Source organism: Hydra viridissima, unplaced genomic scaffold (assembly GCF_058129835.1).
Source record: "Hydra viridissima isolate aposymbiotic clone 2 unplaced genomic scaffold, HvirCarnegie_v1 scaffold_1, whole genome shotgun sequence".
Taxonomy (NCBI): domain Eukaryota; kingdom Metazoa; phylum Cnidaria; class Hydrozoa; order Anthoathecata; family Hydridae; genus Hydra; species Hydra viridissima.
The window spans coordinates 10,928,912-10,952,871 of record NW_028324300.1 but is presented as its reverse complement, the minus strand read 5'-3'; the positions used below and the strand labels follow the sequence as shown (position 1 = coordinate 10,952,871).

The window sequence follows — 23,960 nt, the reverse complement described above, 5'->3', positions numbered from 1 at the left end:
AACGTCCCAAATACTTTAAAACAAAGGTCAAAAATCCATTCGTCAACACCAGTAATCTGCCAAAAACAAAAAATTACACCGAGATAAAAAAAAAAAAGCTTCTACATTAACAAATCTGTTCGTTTAATCTCAATTCCCATAAAAAAGAGTTTTTTCACAAAAAACGTAAAAATTTAAATATGTAAAAAATTATTTATAGATAAATTTTAAATAACAAAAGAAATTTGAATTAACATAAATTATATCAGATATGCTTGAGAATGCCACACGAAATGGAATGCTCTTATTGGTTGTCCAGTTATTTTAAAAACATTCTTTTCAAACTTATGCAGGTTAAAAGAAAAACCTTTAACAAAATACTAAATCAATAACTTTTATTCGCTATCACTACCTATTTGGCTACCTTTAAACTCACACAGAAAATCTTCCAAGTCTGTTGTGTCTTGATTGTTTTTTAATTTCTGTCTTATCAAATACTCTATTACGGCAATATATCCAAACTCGTATTGTTCAGGTGTTTGTACACTAAATGCTCGTTGGTCTCTAATTTTCTTTACTGTGTTATATATATCTACAGTTCCTGTGCTTTCAATTTGATCAATACTATTGCTCAAACAGCAATACGTTCCTGTACGGCCAACACCTGCAGAACAATGAACTACGATAGGTGAATGTTTAACCATGTCTAAATTGTCGTTGTTTGATTCACCATTGGCATTACTTTTATAACAAGGAGCAAGAGACTGATATTCTCCAGATCTTTCGAACTGCTGTGAGGACGGATCATCACTATTTTGAGCTGATGCGTTCTTTGCATAGTTACTAGCTTCCATTTGATACAACTCCGTGCACTCAATCACATCCAGAATTGGAGTGGCGGACGAAGGAACACCAAAATCTGGCCAACTTGTAAATTGCACATGATATACTCGACGAGAAGATTGGGTCTGATAGTGAAAAAGCAAACGAGAAAAACATTACATAGGAAAAAAAAGTGTAATTAGTATCTTTTATGTAGAGGAAAAACTGAGTTTAAAAGTTCAATTTTGACAAGTATTGACAAAAAAGTAATAAGTTCCACAACAAATTCAAATCAATTAAATTTACCATGCTATTGGTTAAATCAAACAGTGACGTTGTAAAATCTGTCTTTACATCGCATTGAAGATTTGTGACAGTTAAATGACCGTATGTGCATGTTTGCCTTTCTTGTTCTGGCCAATACTGTCCGCATTTGCCACGATTACGCTCAACACACCTGCATTTCAAAGAGAGAATGGCAAACAAGGCTTATTTATACATTATTATTACTACCATTATCTTTTTTCATATATTTTTGAAGGGCAGTTCATTCTATTTTGGGCTCATGTGTATATAAAGCTATATAATTAGCTGTTTAAAGTGATCACAAGTACTATAAATCAAATATAAAGGAAAATTAAATTATGTAAAATACTTTGTTTTACTGCATTTAAAAAAGTAATGGATAGGTACACATTTTAAAAATAAAATCTAGTAAACTTACCTTGTAATCATAATTATTACTGCAACTGAATGCTCCCAGATCATACGCCAAAAATCAAAGTAAGTTTGAGGCATTGGACCTATGAAAATGTATCAAAACAAGTTTTACTTTGACTGTTTGTTTGACATATATAAAAGGAAAAGGGTTTTAAGGTTATATTTCAGTTCCTGTTTATATATATATTTAATATATGAACTTCAATAAATACGAATTCTCTCAATACTAATTTTTTATTTTATCTAAGAAATTTTCGCTAGATTATTGATACAAGCATCTTCAGCTTTAATTACAAATTATTTATTAAATTAAATTACAAACAAACTTTAATGGTAATGTCACTTTTTAATGGCTTCTTTAAACTTCGCTTTAATTGGGCTTCTTTAATATTACGTAGGTATAAAAAGTATGGCATCCAGAATTGCGTTTTTACATATTGACCGTCATCTAAATTCATACCTCCATTTTTAGGTCCGCATTTGTTGAATTTCGATTGCCTCTCGAACTTTTCTTTCAACTTTTTTGGGTTCTACTTTTAGCGTCTTTACTTGATCCCATTTTATATTACATGAACATTTAATTTTATGATGGCCAATTGCAGATTGTTCTAATTTTTCTTCAAAAAGATTTTTTTGGTGTTGTTTTGTTCTTGTTGCTATTTTCATTTTTGTTTCGCCGATGTATTTTTGTTTACACTCGCATTGTATTAGGTATACTCCGGGATGGCTATTTGATGGTAGTTTTGTTTTGTTGCGCGAAGTTAGTAAAGATTTAAGATTTGCACTGGATTTAAAGACTGCCCTGTAACCTGCTTTCCTAAAGATTTTTCAAAGTTTTGGTGATAATACTGGGATCCACGGATCCTTAAAATTTGGAATATATCAAATGATAAAATACAAGTATCTTATGACGTTGTCAATTTATATCCATCAATTCTTCTGAGAGAGGCTACAAATATTCTTCTTGATATGTTAGAGCACTTCCCAAATTTAAATAAACTAACAAAACTAAGCGTTTCAGAAATAAAATCACTAATAGAACTGTGTTTATATAAATGTTATTTTTTATGGAATGGAGAAATTCATGAACTTGTAGATTCAGGTCCAATAGGACTTTCACTCATGGTAGTACTTGCGGAAGGTTTCCTGCAATTTTTTGAAAATAAAGCAATCAATATTGCGCTTCATTCTAATCCACCGTTAGAAAATCGTTTTTCAGGTACGTAGATGATAGCCACGCAAGATTTACAAATAAAGATAATGCCATCCGTTTTCAACAAATATTAAACAGTCAACATCATGCCATCAAATACACAATTGAATTGGAAGATGAAAACAAAAGATTAAATTTTTTAGACATCCAAATAACAAATAATCAAAAAGGTAAATATGATTTTAACATACATCGAAAAAAAGCAATAACAAGTATTCAGATTAAGCCCAATTCAAACCACGATCAAAAAATCTTAGAAGGAATATTTAAAGGATTTATTCATAGAGCTTTATCAATTTGCTCTGAAAAATTTTTAAATAAAGAAATCGATTTCCTAATAAATGTGTTTGCTGAAAATGGACACAAAAAGAAGAAATTACAAGACCTTGCAAATATTGTTATAAAAAAACAACACTCAAATAATGAAATAGTTTTATCTAACAACAAAGCAACTATGCCAACTATATCACTACCGTGGATCCCAGTATTATCACCAAAACTTTGAAAAATCTTTAGGAAAGCAGGTTACAGGGCAGTCTTTAAATCCAGTGCAAATCTTAAATCTTTACTAACTTCGCGCAACAAAACAAAACTACCATCAAATAGCCATCCCGGAGTATACCTAATACAATGCGAGTGTAAACAAAAATACATCGGCGAAACAAAAATGAAAATAGCAACAAGAACAAAACAACACCAAAAAAATCTTTTTGAAGAAAAATTAGAACAATCTGCAATTGGCCATCATAAAATTAAATGTTCATGTAATATAAAATGGGATCAAGTAAAGACGCTAAAAGTAGAACCCAAAAAAGTTGAAAGAAAAGTTCGAGAGGCAATCGAAATTCAACAAATGCGGACCTAAAAATGGAGGTATGAATTTAGATGACGGTCAATATGTAAAAACGCAATTCTGGATGCCATACTTTTTATACCTACGTAATATTAAAGAAGCCCAATTAAAGCGAAGTTTAAAGAAGCCATTAAAAAGTGACATTACCGTTAAAGTTTGTTTGTAATTTAATTTAATAAATAATTTGTAATTAAAGCTGAAGATGCTTGTATCAATAATCTAGCGAAAATTTCTTAGATAAAATAAAAAATTAGTATTGAGAGAATTTGTATTTATTGAAGTTCATATATTAAATTTAATCAATTCCTTCACAAATATAAGTTTTCCATACACTGTAAAAATGCAATTACATACGTGCTTATAAAACCGAAATCATCTATTTCACCGAATATCGCAGTTGGTATTCTTAAAGGTTTTTTAGCTAGAGCATACAAAATTTGTTCAGAACATAACATTCAAGATGAAATCAATTTCCTTATTAAAATTTTTACTGAAAATGGACATTCCTATGACAGTATTCAGATATTGCTAAAAATTATAAATACTCCACAAATCCATCTTGTTCTCAAAAAATTGATACCAAAAATCTTGTTATTTTACCATGGGTCCCAAAATTAGGCCTTGTTCTTAGAAAAAAATTTTGTAAAGTTGGCGTTAAAACAGTCTTTCATTTTGGTAATCCCTTAGTCAATATACTTTGCCGAAACAAATCTAAACTGCCTCTGAATAGTTATCCAGGAGTGTACCAACTTAATTGCACATGTGGCGCATGTTATATTGGGGAAGCAAGAAAAAAGATTTCTACACGAGTTCAAGAACATAAAAATAATGTTACAAAAGCCAACTGGGAAACATCTGGAATAGTGGAACATTCACAACATTGTAATGGTAAAATAAACTGGGAGAACCCTAAAACACTTTCTATAATTTCAAACAACTACACAAGGAAAATTCGCGAGGCCATTGAAATACAACGTATACAATGCACAAAACCTAAAGAAAACATTTTAAATCGCAACAATGGCAATTTGGTGATGACTCACCATTGGAAACTGTTTTTTGTAAAACTAAAAAAAAAAAAATCTTGAATATCTGACGTTGCAATGACATCATTTGGTTACATTTATTATAATTTTTTAAACGGTTTTTTTAACGGTTTTATTAGTTTGATAATGGCTCTCACCATATGAGCCGAAAAATTACATAAAAAAGAAAAAGAATTAATAGTATGATACCGTATATGATGTTTTAATAATTATAAAATATATATATATATATATACATATATACACATATATATACATACATACATACATACATACATACATACATACATACATACATACATACATACATACATACATACATATATATATATATATATATATATATATATATATATATATATATATATATATATATATATATATATATTAAGCAAAAATTTTTATTACCTTGTGTGCAGATAAATTTCTTTTCAGTAACTATTGAGTCCAAGTAGTTTGCATTTATGTAATCAGAATACTAAAAATGCATAGTTAAGGTAAATAGTATTATTTAGTATTATTTAGAAAGTTGAAAATGTTCATAAATGAAGTAGTAAATAATTTCTGTTTAAATATACTGTAAAAAAACAAGTTTAAACTTACTGCAATAAAATTACTATACTTTAAGTAGAATATTTCCACAAAATTGTGTTATAAAACTACTTTCAACCAATTATTAAGCAACCATTTTAAAAAAGTATAGATACTATTCAGTCATTGAAATCTCAAGGTGCAATTTTAAAAACTATTGGGTACTTGAGTAAGTTTTCACCATTTTTTTAAATGTAAAACAAAAGACATTTGTTTAAATAATATAACCATAACTAATAATTATTCATAGTAATTTCCATTATAAATATTATACCATAAGAATTATATTGAAATATTACATCATAAGAAATATTATATCATAAGAATTGAAGTGCTCATCAGAAAGACCATGCTCCATTGATCAAAATAACAGTAATCTGATGGTCCTATGAGTTGTCATCCCATTTAAGTAGTTGTAATTGTTCTCAAAAAGTTAAATATCAAGCAATTAAGTTGAATTTGGCACATAAACTGTTTTATGTAAAAAACACTTGATTGAGTGATTATCTTTAAGTCATGTACTAATTACCAAATCTTATTCAATTAAAAAGTGGCACCAATTTAATTGACACGCTGTTATTATTAATTACAAAATTGATTAGTAAATGACAGAAACTTATTCAAGTATCCAATATGTTTAAAAAATTAATTATGCAATTTTATGTGATCATATGAAAATAATCATATGAACTCAAATACATAATCATGTAAATTATGTTATATATTTGTGCTAAAGTAATCATGTGCAGTTATTGAAATAGCTGTAAATAGGAGACAACTGTTGCAGACCACCTGTGAATGACTAGGTCATCTGTGAATGTTAAGATAGGTTACTTTGATGAAGAGTTCCAAAATTTCTTAAACTATTTACAAATATTTTTAATAAGTTACCGGGTCACCATTGATCTGCTGGAGATGGACTCGACTTTCTTCAAATGCTAAAATATTGTTGTAACGATTCTTTCTTAAATTTGCAGTGTACCTAAATAATTATTTCTTACAAATTACTAATTATTCACACAACTTATTGCAGTATATATAATTACTGTATGTATAATCAACAATACATTCATATGCTTTTATTGTAAACTTAAAAATGTGAAAGTGAAAAAATCTATTAAACTTATTTTCATAATATAGAACACATAATTTGCACACAAAAAAAAAGACTTACAAAGTAGATTCAAATGAACCACTAGGAGGAAGTGACCGCAACTCATCATACTCTTTTTGAATTCCTTTCCTTCCAACTTTTTTCATATGTTCAATAAGCTCAGCAATACTTAATGCATTTTGACCTAGAATATCTGTGTCTACTTCCTCCTCATCAGAGAATAATGAATTATCTTCAGGAGGAGGTGGTAATGGTTTGGATGGGGGTTTATCTGTTTCATCTAATACATGATTTACACTTTCTTTAGCTTCATAAGTACCATTAGATACTTCATTGTTTTCAGCAACTTTTTTAAAATCCTCATTGATATAACTTTCTTTTTCATTTGAGTATTTTTCCTCCTGGTTGCATGCTCTGAAAAAAATTTGTTAAAAAAAACTAACACAGTAAAATCATTTAATAGCAATAGCAGTGTTGGCATTAAATTATTAATAAACACCAGCACTCAAACATAAACACACAGTCAAAATAAATCTTATATTTAAGGAAAAAAAGTCTATTAAGTAAATCCTATACTGCAGTGTAATTGACTTTGTACATTCTTGAATCCATTGGATATGATCATGATCAGATATTCCTTTCATGTCTTTAGGAAGGTCTGATTTAGATATATAATCACATAGTTTAGACACATCTTGCACAAACTCAACCTTAAACAAGAAAAAGGTTCCTTCAAAGAAAAAGAGAGAAAAAGAATTACATGCTTCTTATTATTAATTCCCCACTAAAATAAGTTTAACTTTGTGAAAATCTTTTTCTGCATTCCAGGAGCAGAGATGCAATATGTTGATCATACATAACTTTAAAACTAAAATATTTTAGCAGTTTAAATAAAAAAAGATAAAAATAGAGATAACAAGAACTATAAGAATTTTACCCTGTCACGAAGCTTTTCTCCAAGAAACACTGAAAGCACTGTAAAAACAGCACGAAACCATAAGGGAGCACAAACAACATAGATATGCTTTAATCGAGCTGGATATCCACCCTTAAAATTTTTTATTTTACATTTACTTACAAATGACAGTTTAATAACCTCATTAACATCTATTTATAAACTTTAGAAAATCTAATGTTGAATAAATAAATCCACTAATCAAACATAATTTGATTAGTGGATTTATTTACAGATGAGAAAAACTTACTTTTAAAAGATGAAGGATTTTATTAGCAAGTGTGTAGTCAAAATTTTCATAACTTGATTGTTCCATGTTATAAACAAATGATATTCCATTTCTTTGAGTATCATGACTAATGGATTAAATGAGATAAAAGAGGCAAAAATTGATTAAAAGAGATAAAAGAGGCAAAAAATTAACAAAATTTATGAATTTAAAGTTTAGGCAAAAATTTAACAAAAAACATTTTAAAAAAATTACAATTAACAGTATAGAGCACTACTTGTATAATATATATGTATTAGTCTTAACTAAATGATTTTTCATACCACTTTAAAACACAATCCAGTTGAAATACAAGTGACCTCAAGACAGTAACATGGTCAATTAACTTTGGAAAGTGTTTGTGAGCATAAAATAGACAAATTTGTGAGTTATCATTGCATCTCCCACTCTAAAATATGACACCAGAGTTTGGTTTTAAAGAAATTTAAAGAATTAATTTTAAATAACTAAAGAGGATGAAAAGAATAATAAATTAGGGTTTTAAGATGATTATTAGATCAAAATTGTAGGGAACATAATAACTTAACAAAAGTACTTTGCTTTTTAATTACTCAGGCTTTGTTTAATTATTTAAATCAAAACATCTTAGTTAAAAGCTTCTTAAGGTATCTCCTACATTTCCTAAGATATCTCAGGCATTTAAGCAGCAAAGATTTGATTCTTTAACAATATTTAACTTAAAAGTGTTTATCTTTTTTGTAAAGAATAGGTAATAGTTGGAGTTTTTCATTATAATCTTTTAAATTACATTTAGGAATGATGACATTCAACTAAGTGATTGATTTACTTTTAATAATGTAATATAAAATAATATTTTTTTTACTCACTGTATGCAACAGTAAAAGAAGATTTCTAGTAAAACAAAAAACTGAAAGTTAGATTTAAAATCAAATTCCTTAAAAATCAATTGTTATCTTATGCACTGGACATCAGTCATGAATTTTACAAATTTCATATACTTTGCTATGAAACTATTTGGGAAAAATTATTTTAGGAAAAATTTCTTTTAATTTATTGTAGAACACTACAATAAATTAAAAGAAACATATTAGAGAATAAAATAGGTGAAAATTTCTCAAGAGTAGTTAACAAGAAACGTTAAGTAAGCATTCTTAAATAAATAATTGGCATTATCTATCACAAACAATACTTAATATTTAAACTTACTAGAACGGTAAACTTTCCTGATATTAGTTCACTATAAAGTGGATCTTTACAGATGTCAAAATCTACAAGGTCATATTGTTGTCGAAGTGTCTATGAAGATAAAGAAATTAGAATTCAAAAACAATACAATTATAATATTAAACAGTGATTGTAATATATAAACACATAGTCTATGTATGCTGTATTCCAGTTAAAATATTTGACAATGTTTCTTTAAACAAACAGAAATAATATTTTTCTAAATTCAAAAAAGAGAAACGTTTTTATTATCTAGTATACTATATAGATATATAAAACTTGTAATAAAACCTGCTAAATTACACATTAACTTTTTAACATTAAGTCAATAACAAAATTTTCCAGCAATTCAATTTTTAAATTGCTTTGTTAAAATTGGTACATCATTTAATGTAGTAAATATTATGTCCTACTGACTCCACTTGGTAAAATAAGAAAATAAAACTAAAAATAAAAAAGCTTCTACCCTTGAAGTATGAAATAAATTGATAGCACGATCAACATCAAATTTGCGGGCTATCATGTACTTAATAGCTTCTTCTTTTGTTACAGCAATTCCCTTTCCAAAATCATTTTCCAGATAAACTTCAGAAATAAACTTTTCAACAGCCTGAAAAATGATTGTCTAACTTCGTTAGCTACTAAAAACTATTGAAAATTGCTTTTATAACTTTTTATATACTTATATAAAAATTAAGATAAAAATAAAATTTATTTTTTTTAGCTGCTAAAATTTCAAACCTGATTTTCTTCAGAATTTAAAAAGTTAACAGGATCATTAACATGCTGCTGCTGCTGAATTTCCATAGTAAAAAAATTACCCCAAAAATCAAGCGTACTGAAATGTTTTCATGCTAGATCAATTACATTGCACACAATATAAGTAAAGAATAGTAACTAATTTATCATCTAAAAATTATTGCAAATCTATAAGAAAAGAAATATGAAGATAATTATCTAAGAAGCAGTAAACTAAATGTCCTCAAGCTATATAAAGCTTCTAAAAATATTATCCAATTAAGTTTAACGTCATAACCATCGTTTTTCGCATACAGATAACATAAACTTCTTATTCTCAATTAGGCTGATACATCTGCAGCTAAAATACCAAGATTACATGGAACACAAAATGATGTATAGTCATTTTTCCGGATATATAAGTTAGGGACAGGGATTGTTGCGGAGAGCATTGTACAAGAGGTTTAAACCGCACACGCATTTATAAAACGAAACCAATTCTTATTAAACAAATTTATTTAATTGGTACGCAAAGCTTTATTTCTTTTTTTTATTTATAGGGTAAGTCTTCTGTAACCGTTAAAGGAAGATAGGAATAGGTTATTCATAAAGTCATATTTGTTTCAGAACAATAATTGGGTTCCAATTAGTTATTGGAGGGTAAATCTAACAAAGATGATGTATTTAAAATAGTTAACTGAAGTGGGAGGTAATCGTACATTTGACTCAAGAAGAAACTTACTTATCTTACTTCTAGAATTTGATTAAAATTTAATACTTATTTTGTCACACAAGTTTCAATATTCATTGTTGTCCTCCTTTTTCTTTTATTTCCAGATAAAATACTAATTTGACTATGCAAACAAATTGAAACTGACTATGCAAGAAGAATAAGATGCTTTATAAGAATAAAATCTACATTTTTCAACAGTTGCTAAATTTAGCAACTGTTGAAAAATGTAGATTTGATACTTTCAATAGTAGCTTTCATACTTTCAAATCTACATTTTTCAACAGTTGCTAAATTTAGCAACTGTTGAAAAATGTAGATTTGAAAGTATGAAAGCATCTTATTCTTCTTGCATAGTCAGTTTCAATTTGTTTGCATAGTCAAATTAGTATTTTATCTGGAAAGAAAAGAAAAAGGAGGACAACAATGAATATTGAAACTTGTGTGACAAAATAAGTATTAAATTTTAATCAAATTCTAGAATTCACGTTTATAAACGTGACTTTTTTTTTTTTCTCTCACGTGGACTTTAATTTTAAAATTCAAAATGTTATTTTTTCCATTTTGAGCTTGCTTAACTTTGTTTCTGTTACCCTCTAAAGCCGAATAACCCGAAATAGGCTATTTTTTTCTTCTAGAACCTTTTTTGCACAAGGATTTCGCAAATAATAGAGGTCTAAACGTCCTAGGTTTCAGAAAAAAACAAACTCTCGGTTTTACTTTGATTTGTTTAAATCAATATTTAAGACAAGAGAATGACACTTGAGAGGAGTCATTCTCTTGTCTTAAATATTGATTTAAATTCAAGCATAAGAAACTCCTAATTGATCTAAAGTTTAGCAGTCCTTCATTTTGGCAGAGTAAAATCTCGTAAATTAAATTTAAAAATTGAAACCTGATTTCAAGCACTTCTCCCGAAAAATACATAAAATTTAGGCTATTTCATGTCTAACATGCATATAAATCAGAATCTAGCTTTAAATTTGCTTTTAGGAATATTTTGGTATGACAATTAACATTATACAAAGTAAAACCTTCAAAGAAAACTGGGTTCGGAAAAGTTCCTCATTGTTTACTGTAAAGTACTTGATTTTAAATCAAGTTTAATAACACTAGATTTTTCATGAGCACAGAAAATAGTAATGTGAAGCTAGCTCATTTGGTGGATTGAACGTAAAAGGTCGAAAGAACCCTTCGATGCCAACTTCTTTCAGACCTACCTTTTCTCCAAATTTTATCTCAGAGAAGAGTTTCTAATGAAATGATATTGTAAATCACTCATGTCACAATCCGTTTTTAAAAACAGAGTTTGCTTCCAGTCATTGTGATTGATCAGGTTATTACTCAAAGCATTTTCCAGCTTTCAATCGGCCTTCTGTTTTCTCGTAGTTTCCTGGACTGCATTAAGCTCGAGCTGCTTCAGCTATTGTTAAGACTTCAGCAGTGGTGCATTTAGCCAAGCTAGTTGAAGAAAATTTTACTTTTTATTTCAAAAATCGAAAATTCGGTGTTGTTAATTTAACGTTTAATTTGATTAATTGTTATTTGCTTAGTAATTTTTCAATTAATGTAAAACTATATAATAGATGGTAACTTAGGATTATTTATCCCAACATCTTTGCCTAAAGCATCAATCATCCTCAATTCAAGAATAGATGAAAATCAGAATATAGAAAATACAAACTTAGTGTTCAAATTTGTGGAAAGAGCATGCATTTTTCTTCAATTTCTTCTTTATGTGTACCACTCGTTTTTTTTTTTAAAGTGAACAAAGTATATTTAAATTCAAATAAATAAAATGAAAATAAATGAACCATTTGCTTCTAACAATTTTTGTTTGTAAAGAGGTAAATTATTTCTTTTATAAATGAGTTGAAAAAAATATCGAGCTTCTAAAAATTTATGCATAAAACTCCATGTTTTTGAAAAGTATACTTATTAAGGTTATGACTTTTTTGTAACCCCATGTTTTTGTATCATAAATGAACTTTGTTTAAAGTAATTCAAAAAAAAATTAATTTGATTTAGTTTTTGAAAAAGGTCCCCCCTTTCCTTATCAAAAATTAACGTAACGTGTGTGTTCTTTTTACGTAAATGTGTGTCCTAATTCAACGGATCTAAGAAATATGAAACAATTAGGTACCACTAATTTTAATAACAACATTAATCACGAAAATGGAAATCTTTAAAAATTTGTAACTCAAAATTAAAAAATTTGACCGTCATTGTTTTTTTTTAAACATGTTTAAATATGAGTCTTCTAATCTTTATTTGAGAGAAAAATTTCGAAAAAGTTACTCCATTTCTACTCTAGCACCAACTTTAAAGAACTTAACTCCGAATAATGACAATAATTTTTAGCATTTTTTTATTATTTTTACTAATTAAAAATGTCTGAAATCGCTTAAGGCTAATCTATTAAGCCGTTGGCCAATTCGAAATTAATGCTGCCACATTTTAGATTTTGTCTGAAAGTCACGTCCTCGACTGTGTCCAAACTAAGTATGAAAAGGTTTTTAAAAGTAGTTGCATTTTTCTTTTGACCTATATTACTCGTAAACCAAGTTTGAACTCAATCATAAATAGAAGGAACGCTCAGTGTGAAAAGACGATTTCATGTTACGTAAAGAACATTTGTTAAAAAAAAATTTATATAAATTTTAGGTTGTTAAAAAAAAATTTATATAAATTTTAGGTTGTATTATGTTTTGTTAAACCTTACTATACTTTTGTTAAACCTTAAATATTTAATTTAAACTTAAGGAAATAATGTGTTCACAGGTTGGACTATTACCAATAGTACTAGGTTGGTTAAGATTTTTTTCAGATTTCTATGTAGTCATTTCAAAGTTATTTTTTTATTCAACAGTTTAAAAATAAGTATTTTATAAATTATAAAGTATGGTGTTAAGTATTTAATAACAGTGTTTTCCCAATTGAAGATTGAATGTATTTGAACTTTTTACTTTAGTACTTAATTTTGTTTGTTTTGTAAATAGAACTTTTTAAAATATTTTTTTTATAAATCAAACATTACAATATCAAATTAAACCCAATAACTCTGTGTGTGTGTGTGTGTGTGTGTGTGTGTGTGTGTGTGTGTGTGTGTGTGTGTGTGTGTGTGTGTGTGTGTGTGTGTGTGTGTGTGTGTGTGTGTGTGTGTGTGTGTGTGTGTGTGTGTGTGTGTGTGATTAATAATTTTTGAGTTATAAATAAATAAAAAAATGTTAATTTAAACTTTTTTGAAAGTACTATATGTATATTTAAAGTGCTTTCAAAGAAGTAGGCATAATGTTTAAGTGCATTTAAGTTCTATTTAAAATAAAGGGTTAGTGATGTCAATGAAGTCAGAAAAGAAGACATTAAAGGATTTTGGGTATGCATTTAATGAAGGTGTGTTTCTTTTTTACAGTACGATATATACTATGGCATCAATAATTATTGTCATCATTATGGTTTTAAGGATTAAATCTTATTATTTCATATTATACCTCAATGCTTTTGTGTTTTAGCTGGTCAGTTAAGAAGTATAATAACTAACAAACCCTTTGTGTTTGATGTTTACAATGGAGACCGAGAAAAAAATCAGAAGCATTATGAGCAACTAGGTGAAGTAAGAATTTATGGAAATCTAGTTTGAATTCATTGTAAATTTTTAATATTTTTCATCATTATTATAATTTTTATTTATTTTAGAAGTTTACTTAGTTTATCTATATCTTTTTAATTATTAGATTATTGATGATCACATATATAAACTACTTGAAGAAGATGCAAAACTGATGAAAGTCATTATTCCAGTAAGAAATTATTCAGCTTTTTATGAATAAATAACATAAATAAATACTTAATATTTACAAATAATAAATTATTTATATGTATGTATATCATGGGTCATTTGTAATCATTTTAAATACAAGTTGAGTATTTTAATTGAAGTTCTTATATTGGTTCTCCATATAAAGTTGTAATTTATCTTCAAGCTTTGCTGTGCTACTTTTTGTTTATAAATGATTTCTATCTCAAAGAATAACTATATGATATAAAAGTTTGCAATAATTTTAATTCTTAATTATTTTTATTTGTTTTGTTTAACATTTATATTATACTTGTTTACTCAATAAAAACCTGATATATAATTTTCGATTTCTTTAAAGCATTTACAAAAGTTTTATATTACAGTAACAGTTTTTAAAGTTCTAGTTAATAGCTAATTTCTTTACCTTTGAAGTTGGACCATTCAGATAAAGAGGCTCAATCATTTATCTTTCAAAGTGAAAATGCAATGAATGTTGAAAAAGTTATCCTCTTAATTCATGGAAGTGGTGTTGTACGAGCTGGACAATGGTCGCGAAGGTTGGTCATTTCATTTTCTTTTTTTATTGTTATTATTTTTTATGTGATAAATAATGTAAAAAAGTTTAATGAAAAACCTCATATTGGTCATTATTTCCCATAGTGATTAATGCTAGAGTGGTATCTATCTTAAGTATATTTTTAGATTGATTATTAATCATTCATTAGAAAGTGGTTCTCAGCTTCCTTATTTAAAAAAAGCTTCTGAGGTTTGTTTCCTCATCTTTTATTTGATTTTGTTTGTAAGAATTGATTATATTATTGAATTTTGTATTGAGAGTGTTAGTTTCTGAAATCTTGTCTACTAGTTTCAACATCTTTGTTGAAGTTTGTTTAAAAAGTTAAGCTTTTTTTTTTTTAAAAGCTAGGTTATGGTATCTTTGTTCTCAATTCTAACAATAACTATGATAGCTTCACCAAATCACCAATACGTGTAAGAATTTAATTTCTAATTAATTAAATAAGCATCTGTTATTTCAAATATATGTTTAAATAAATATTTTAAAATTCCTCTTTTAAGGGAAGTGAAACTGACATTAATCATTTTGACTATGTATGGAAAAATATTATCTGCCAATCAAAAGCCAAGTATGTCGCTATTATTGCCCATAGTTATGGAGGCGTAATCACAGTAGAAGGGGTAAGAACATTTTTTGTTTTTTTATTGATGAATTAGTTGCATGAGATGAATGCATGCTTTTTTGTTGCATATAGAATAAGGCTAGCGCTGTTAACCATCATTATTTAACAACAAAACATTTTTATGGATTTCTACAATTAATTCTGATTGTTACATTTAACCACATAAAACCATTTTATTTTTTAAAACAGTTTGAAAAACCCATATCTTTGTAAATCACTATTAATAACTAAATATAGTGTTTATCAAAAAAAAAAGCATTTATGTACTATAAATTTAAGTATTAATAGTGATATACTAGACACTGGTTTTTCAAATTGTAACTTATTATTAGAGACCGGACTTGAATGTTTTGATTTTTTACAATTATTAATGATTAAAATAAAACTTTTTGTATAAGTTGTTTAAAATAAACACAATTTTCTGAAGTTTAAAGTTTGAAAGATGAACTCTTTGTGTATTTAAAACAGCCAGGTTTTCAGTGTGATATATTTACATTCATACGTAAAGTTTTTAGTTAAAATTTATTTTAATTGGATTAAATTGGTTTTAATTGAAAAGCAGCTCTGCACAATGTCTTGAAACAAAATAACATAAGCTTTGCAAAGTATTGCAATTTTTTTCTGAAATCCTGTAAATTTGTATGTCTAAAGATAAAAATCATTTTAAATTAGAGTTATTTTAAATAACTTATACAGAAATTTTTTTTAAAAATCAAAAAACTAATGGTCCGGGTATCAACTAATTATTAGGGTGTGATGATGTATTTTAGGTTTGCTTTAAAGATCTTTTGAACATGGCTTTGAACATAAACAATAGGTTTATGTTCTAAACCATCATAATTTGTTATAAACATAAGTTATGTGTTGAAATGCTTGTATCAAAAAAGAGATATTGACAGCTGAATGTTGTCATTATCTCTTTTTGACATAAGCATACATGGTATATGCTTTTGTGTGCTATGATCATATGTTAATTTTGAAATTTGTCTGTTGATGAGTATGAAAGACTGAATTATCTTTTAGGCTAAAAGTAATCCAGAGTTGATTGATAAAACATTTGCTGTTGCATTTACAGATTCAGTTCATCAGTTGAGCAATCAAGATAATAAACTAAATAACTGGATGAAAACAGTAAACTTGTGGATTTAGTTTTCTTTTTCTGTGTGTTTTTTTAGATTTTATTTGGAGTTATATTTTTTACTCATTCTTTTCAATATATCAACTGATTGATGGTGTTGCATATTTGTCCAGATAAATTTAGTCTTTCAGGAAGTGGGTTGGATGATGATTAATTTAGCCTTTTTTTTTTTAGAGTTGAGTTTTTTCCTTAATGTTCTTTGAAGTTGCTACATATGGCTTTATTTTTGCTTTTCTGTAAATCTTTATATATTATTGCTTTTTAATCACTCTAAATGTAAATTAAATCATTTGATGTAATTAATCAAATATGATTGTTATCTTTCAGTTTTATCTTTTCAGTTATTAATTTTTACAATTGAGTTTTTCATTTGATTTTCTACTTGATTTTAGAATGTTCGTAACTGGGTGTCTAGCAGAGCAGATTTAGATGAACCTTTGCGCTATCAAGATGGAGATTGCCCTCGGTTTTCAGCAGGTTATTATTAGGGTGTCTGTTTTTTAACACTTTTTAGAAACTGCTTTACTATAGAGTTAATTCATTTTCTATATTCTCACTTGAGCTTATCTTACCAGCTAGAGAACATTCTGCTGCTGTTTCTCACTCTGCAAAGTGCCTGGTTTTTATTTGTAAATTTTATACATATTAAGAGGATCCTAATTAACAAGTGAATTTAAAATCTTTACTTTTGGAAATTTCTCTGAATCAGTTAATAACTATCACAGCTTTTAGAAAGAAAAAAAAAACATGTCATATTCCTAAGAAGTGAGTGGCTACTAGCACCAATCCCTTCTTTTGTGATTCTTTTTACAGCTTACTTACTTTACATTTCTTTAGCAACTTTTAAAGAACTTGAATTTTTTAGATTTTATGTTTATGTAGAAAGTTGTTCCATATATTCTTGAATTGAAAGAATTTTTTTATTTTCCCTTTTTAGTTATTCACCTGTAATGACCATATAGGTACAAATGATAATTTTAAAAAAACCCAGTCAAAACAGTTATAGCCACTGCCAGTATTTATGCCATATTGTTCTGGTGTAATTTGTTCTGTCATATTCCTGATATAAAAGCTGATCTGTTGCTTTGCTACTTTTGCTAGTCTCAATAAATACTCTCGAGGAAAATATTTTGATGAATAACAATTTGAGCTACTGAAATGGTTTTTTTGTCTCTGGTTGCTTTATGATGTATTTGAAAACATTTGAAAATGAAATTTAATGTGTAAAAACCAAAGATATCAAATCAAAGAACAGGTTACTTACCACATCTGTAATTTTTTTTTTATTATAACATTTTAGTGGCTTTCAACTTTTCTACAGACTTTCTCAGTTTAGCTCATTTGATTTATCTACCCCAACCTTAAATTCAATTAGGTTGTCATTTTTTCAATGGTAGCCTCTAGACATAGACAGAAGACCTGAAAAGTACTGATTAGGGCTTTTCCTTAACATAGAGTTCCAAGCTTTTGTAAGTAAATGGCTTGAGAAACCTAAGACTTGAGGAAGGCCGAAAAGTCTTTTGGTCAAAATTTGGTAAATTAGTCTTTTAAAAAATTTTGGTTTTTTTTTGCCCCTTATTTTGGAACTCCATCCTGCTGGAACACATACTTCCTATCTGGAAAGATCTTCTTAAACTATGGTACCATATTCTTTTTTTAAAAGGCTGATAATAACCTCAGTATTCACTTTTTAATTCTCTTTGATAAATGGCCGTATATTGTTTACCATTTAAAGCAACAACACCTAGCAGCTTTATTGACTTAGGATACTTTGTATTGAACAGAGTTGGGGCACTGTGACCTTTCTAAATGATGATGTAGAGAAATGTCCTGCGTGAGTCACTCTCAAAAGACGATTCTCCACAGCGGAAATGTAAATCTATAATTTTTCTATCGATGATACAGTCTAGGGTAAATATCCTCTCCTCTAACAAGATTTTGACTATTGATGGGCTGTAACTCTTTAAATACATTAGAAGCTTTTTTGATTGCTATAATCTGATAGCTTTGAGTCTCTGTCAAAGGTTGGCTGGTAGGCCTGACGACACTGACTGGCCACACTTTAGCAATCTTTCAAATGGACATGGTAGGGTTCTTCTCAACATGCTACTTGAATCTTTTGTTCACAGGAGTTGCCATATGAGTCCTTTTAGCACTATGTTTTTATCATTTAAACTGTATTTTTAAACACTGCAAATACTTTGATCACTTCTCTTGTAAGGTAAACCTCCGTGGATCAAATTTAATGCTACAATTTTTTTGCTTCTATTTTTAAATTTTTCAAATTAAAACTATTTTTGTTCACTTAGTTGTCAAAACATTATTATTATCAACAAATCACACATAGTTGTCATCAAAAAAACACATAAATTCCGATCTTTAAAAGTCATTTCACTTTTCTAAAAATTAGTTTGCGAATTGGTATTGCACCCTGGAAACCTGAGGGAGCATTCAAGTTACTCTTCTTAGAATTACAACAATAAAAAAACTTGATCATTGTTCAAAAATTTTAAGTTAATTTATATTTATTTTAGAATATTTAAAATCCAGAATTTAGCTTGTGTCACCATTTTTTTAAAAACAATAACAAAATATGAATAAAATTGTTTAAATAAAAAATCCTTTTACCTCAGGTTAATTGAAGCTGTAAGAAACTAGCTTATAGTTCTTCTGTTATTTAAGCTACTCTAAACTAGAAACGTATCTAGATGAATTTTTTCTGTCAAAATATTTTCACACCCTTTTAGAAAACAACTTTTCACTTTATTCTTTATGTATTCTATATTTAATTTTTATCTTTTACTACAAATTTTTTATCTACATTCTTATGTGAAATATTTCCTTGAAATTCCTTAAAACTTCCTTTACAGTTTTTTGTCAGATTAGATTGACCCCTAAACTATTAGCCTCTAATGAATTGTTTCATATTTCATTGTGAAGTACCTCCTACCAAATAACTGCCAAAATCATAGGATTTTCATGTGAACAACATTCCTCATTTAAACATTTCAAATTATTTAGCTTTTTTTTTTTTTTTCCCCTGAAAATAAATCATTAATTGCAATCTCTCAGAAATCATTACAGAACTTTCTTCCATGACCAAATCAGTTATTTTTAATTAGGCTCATCGATACGTTTTTTAAATGAAGCTTTGGTATCAGGAAATCATGTATTACTTAAGTAACTGTGATGTATTATCTATGTAACTTTTTTTTTATTCTTTGATTTTGTATCGTTTTAAAGTTTAATTAAAGTTCTTATGTATTACATCAAAGGTACCCCCGTGCACGAGGAGACGTCTTGGAAAGCATTCGAATCTATTTGGAAATTCATTGAGACCAAGTGGAATGATCGTGTCAATAGCAGCATATTTGCACCACAAGCAAAAAGATCAGAAGATTTGTAACCAATTGGAAGCGTGTAACTTGTTGGAAGCATATAGCTTCAAATTCAAAAGCGATATTTTTGCAAAAAAAATATTTAAAATGTTTCTAAAGTATAGTTTTATATGTTAATACTTTTATTTTTTAATCAATATTTTGATTTCCTACATTTTTGTAAAAGATTTATCTGCAAAAATATAATTGATTGCAGAGGAAGGCCCACAATTGTCTGCTTTTTCTACTTTTGAGAAGAATTGAATTTTATTCTTAAATGCTAAACTTTTTTAAACAGTTCGATGCCCGATAACGATGTTTTTTCGTTTGTATATTGTCAGAAGTAATAGCTAAGCACCAGTACATGACGTAATGCGAAAAGGACGTAAATGCGAAAACTTATGAAACTGACCATCTGTGGTTTTTCCCGTGTAGCCTTCAATTCATATTTTATAAGAGGCGCACTATCTAATTAAAAAAAGCAAAAACGCTTAAATGTATCCAGAAAAAGCTTGTGGAGGAGACAGCCGGCCATGTGAACATTACTACAATCCAACGTGTTAATAAAAGAAAGTTCATAAAATAATAATTGATGTAAACGTAGAACTTCTGTCAAAGATGATAGGTTTAGCTTGATGAGTAAACAAACTTAATTTAGTATAAATAATACAAAATAGTTGTAAAATAGCGCTATTGCCGTAAAAGTTTAATTAGAGGAAATTTGTTCACAACTACTCATTTTTTTACATATTTAGCGTGTGGATGGCATTATAGGTCACCTTTGTTGTAAAAAAATAACGAGTGTTCACTAATTAATGAGACTAAGTTTGACAGTTCATAATTTTTGAATTGGTGTTGCTTTTCAAATGCAGTTTTCGTCATTCTTACTATTTTTATTTTATTAAAAGTAGAAAAGATTAGTTTTATTGAGGGTGTGTAAAAGTACTGAAAATTGCATGCAGGTTAAGAATTGCTTTATTGATAAAAAATAATCCAAAATCTTTAGTGTATCGACAAATTCAAACGTGAAAAAGTGGTTTCCCATCTAGTCTTCGCTCAGGACAAGGTCGAAAAATCAAAATTATTACGAAAACAAACATCAAAAAGTTTTAAGTGTGATGATCTCCGATCGGTAATTTCGACTTGTAAATTATCAGCCAAATCTGGTTAAAGCCTCATATCACTCAAACCATCTAACGCAACACCGATATTGATTGTCGCAAAAAAGCAAAAGATTCCTGATCGATCGGAAAATAGGTTCAATTCAATCTTGTCACGAATGGCGCTTTGAATGAACAACCCTTTTTTATTTTTTCTCATTCGAACAAAAACATTAATGCTTCACCAATGTTCCTGAGACGTCAAATACAAAGAGAAATCAAAGCTTCAGAAAATAAATTACTTGGTTGGCTCAATATCGTTAGAAAAGTCGAGAACACTGTACAAACTATTAGGGCAATTCCATGAAAACATAAACCATTTCCATGAAAAAAAAAAAACTTTTTACAGATTTTCAAAATTTCCACCTTTTACGAAAGATGAATAAAATGTCAGTGTTTGATAACATGTAGGTTTTAGTTGAATTCGAAAATAGAATAAACAATAAAATGTAAGCTGAAGAGACAACATTTCGCGTACCATTTTTTTACAAAATCTTTTCTTTTAAACTAAAGTATTTTATGTGTTGCTCGTTAAAGAAAGCCTTTTTTAAGGTATTACGCACTTCACTAATACATAATAAATAAGTTCGCAAAGAATGCTTTAATAATTCTCAGTCATATATAGATTTCTATGATGTATACTTTATGTGTTATGTCCAGCACCAAAAAGTAACTAAAGGTTTAGTCCATTGTTAATTCACTAAAAGTTATTTGTGATAAAAAAAAAAAAAAAAAAAAAAGAAAAAAAGAGAGTTAGTCCATTGTTAATTCACTAAAAGTTATTTATGAAAAAAAAAAGTCATTTCAATAATTACTGTAGTAATCAAATAAACTGGAATTTAACGTTGGAAACGAATAGCTAGAGATAAACGTTTGCTCAAAACGATTAGTGCTCAAATTAAACGGTTTAAAGTGAAAGAGACAGAAAGAGTATTGACGTGGAGACAAGCAAAGAAAGAAAAGGGCAATACTATTGTATTTACCATGGGAATGTCCACCTTTTTCTTTCAGTGCTACAATTACATTCTCAGTTTAGTGCATCGTTTTCAGATTTTCTCACCCAGATTGCTTGTGATCAGACCGAAAAGAAAAACTATATTTAATGGTTGTTTTACATTATTCTCATACCTATTAATAGTAATAGATATCAGAAGGCAAAGGTTATTGGGACGCTTAGTGTTTTCGAAATGTTAAAGGAAACAGGCTTTAGCATTTCAACAAGCAAAACAAAACATATATGATTCAATAACTGTTATCCAGCTTGATTTTACTAAAAATTATAGCTTTATTAAACAGGATGAGATCCAGGGTGCTCATTAGACACATCAACAACGCACAATTTTCACTTCGTATGTACATGGTATTCAGGTGATGGAAAAGAGAGTGTCATCGTCTCAAATACATTACTCCATACACAAAAGAAAAACGTATTTGTATTCATGAACTATGTATTACAAAAAGTTTTAGAACATTCCCCAGACATTACATCAGCGCATATATTTTCGGATGGAGCAGTTAACCAGTTTGAACATTGTGTTATCCCAATTAAATGGTTTGTCATAAAAGTTGGACAAATGCCAGATGCGTCTCCGGGTTGTTTCATCACATGCCATCTGACGAAAGACGTTGAAACCCATTCAGTGCTACTCAATCAGGAATATCATCAGGTTTGTTCAGTTTAATCACTTTTACTCATTATTTCAGTTTGTTTAACATTTTTATATAATGTTGTCTATATTTCGATGACTACGCCATTGTTATGATTCATTTTGTCAGGCTCACCCGAATGCTGATTTCAGTGGTCATGTAGAAGTAGGAGCTGTAAAGGTTAAAAAAAGGCGATTATGTAATTGTGCTATTGGAATCAAAACAACGTTTAAAAAGGTTCTATATTGGTTTGGTTATGCAAAGAGATGAACTTACTGGAATTGATTCTGGGTATCAGATTAAATGTATGTCGAAGTATCGCAATATGTTCATACAAGTTGTAGATTCACAACAAAGTCATATTTCATCATACTCTCCTTCTGACATAAATAAAATGCTGACATTGGTTAAGATGAAACGTTCTGTTCATCACTTTGCAGACGATTTTAGTTCGTATACGTTTGCATTGTACTAAAATAACAATTCAACAATATAATATTGATTCTTAGCAGGTTTTTATCAGATAACAGCAACATTTATCACCAAATGTTTCATCTGGCACCAAAGTGCCACTTCCGGCATTAATTGTTTTCACGAAATGAACTGGGAAGAGCGTAACAAGACGATAAATTTCCCGGAAAAAAATAACGAGACAAAGGAAAAAACTGTCCTGGAACAAAGTTATAAATCAGGACAATTACTATGTCTCGGAATTTAAAAATTGTGTCCCGGATATTATCGTCTTGTCTCGAATAAAAAAATAACGAGACCTAGATGCTCATCCGGCACCATCTGCATTTAGTAAATAAAACAAAAACAGAAAGATCGCCTGATGATTGCAAATTTGTGAATAATAGTACTACTTATGATTGCCTTACTCAGATTTTTTAAACTTCTAGCACGCAATGGATTTACAGGAACTTTAAAATGAAATAAAAAAGCCCTTAAATAAACAATCTTTCGAGTTACATCCGGCACTAGCAAATTAAGGGTCGCCCTCTGTAAATAAATACACCAACCGAATAGAAAATTTAGAGATAAGGATTTTTTATAGACACGTATTTTGCTGAAAAAAAAAAAAACAACAACAAAAAACAACAACAACAACAACAAAAAAAGGGAAATAGTAAATCATAACAGATGTTTTAACTGATAAAGTTTAATGCGTGTTACATCCGGCGTGTTACATCCATGAAACTGCTCATTAGTAACTTGTGCAAAAAGAAAAAAAAAAAAAAAAAAAGATGCCATTTATAGTTACGATAATATTGCTTTGTTGACATCAACTTGAGTTATAGTACTAATTGTTGCATCATGCCTTTTTTACAGAATAAAAATTAATATTTTGGTTTAGAAAGCTGACTATTTTAGTGGTCTCATAAGTAGTCACCCGTTAATTGCTATA

The 23,960-nt window shown here is 28.4% G+C and overlaps 2 protein-coding genes across 8 annotated transcripts; one reads left to right on the top strand and one right to left on the bottom strand.

Annotated features, from left to right (window-relative positions):
• Nucleotides 1-102: 102 nt before the first annotated feature.
• On the bottom strand, nucleotides 103-9,936 carry LOC145187811 (tyrosine-protein phosphatase non-receptor type 9-like). The gene is made up of 13 exons (XM_090096218.1): nucleotides 9,509-9,936; nucleotides 9,234-9,377; nucleotides 8,750-8,839; nucleotides 7,846-7,970; nucleotides 7,544-7,649; nucleotides 7,276-7,386; nucleotides 6,915-7,048; nucleotides 6,399-6,752; nucleotides 6,116-6,206; nucleotides 5,042-5,111; nucleotides 1,526-1,604; nucleotides 1,108-1,258; nucleotides 103-947 (listed from the first exon to the last, which is right to left on the bottom strand). The coding sequence occupies exons 1-13, from the start codon at nucleotides 9,572-9,574 to the stop codon at nucleotides 375-377; spliced, it is 2,094 nt and encodes a 697-aa protein (XP_089952344.1). The 5' UTR covers nucleotides 9,575-9,936; the 3' UTR covers nucleotides 103-374.
• Nucleotides 9,937-12,346: 2,410 nt separating this feature from the next.
• On the top strand, nucleotides 12,347-19,976 carry LOC145187541 (cotranscriptional regulator ARB2A homolog). 7 transcript variants are annotated; one of them, XR_016445234.1, is made up of 13 exons: nucleotides 12,693-12,737; nucleotides 12,999-13,041; nucleotides 13,563-13,628; nucleotides 13,748-13,848; nucleotides 13,970-14,035; nucleotides 14,467-14,591; nucleotides 14,737-14,800; nucleotides 14,956-15,024; nucleotides 15,112-15,231; nucleotides 16,257-16,364; nucleotides 16,546-16,607; nucleotides 16,764-16,848; nucleotides 19,647-19,976. XR_016445234.1 is itself a non-coding variant. In XM_090067577.1 (12 exons), exons 2-12 carry the CDS (start codon nucleotides 13,005-13,007, stop codon nucleotides 19,775-19,777), a joined length of 972 nt encoding a protein of 323 aa, XP_089923703.1. In that variant the 5' UTR covers nucleotides 12,706-12,737; nucleotides 12,999-13,004; the 3' UTR covers nucleotides 19,778-19,976. The 7 variants fall into 7 exon arrangements, 3 of the variants coding, with proteins under 3 accessions (XP_089923706.1, XP_089923696.1, XP_089923703.1); XR_016445235.1 differs by lacking the exon at nucleotides 12,999-13,041 and having other exon boundaries at nucleotides 12,592-12,737; nucleotides 14,960-15,024; XR_016445233.1 differs by lacking the exon at nucleotides 12,999-13,041 and having other exon boundaries at nucleotides 12,593-12,737.
• Nucleotides 19,977-23,960: the final 3,984 nt, after the last annotated feature.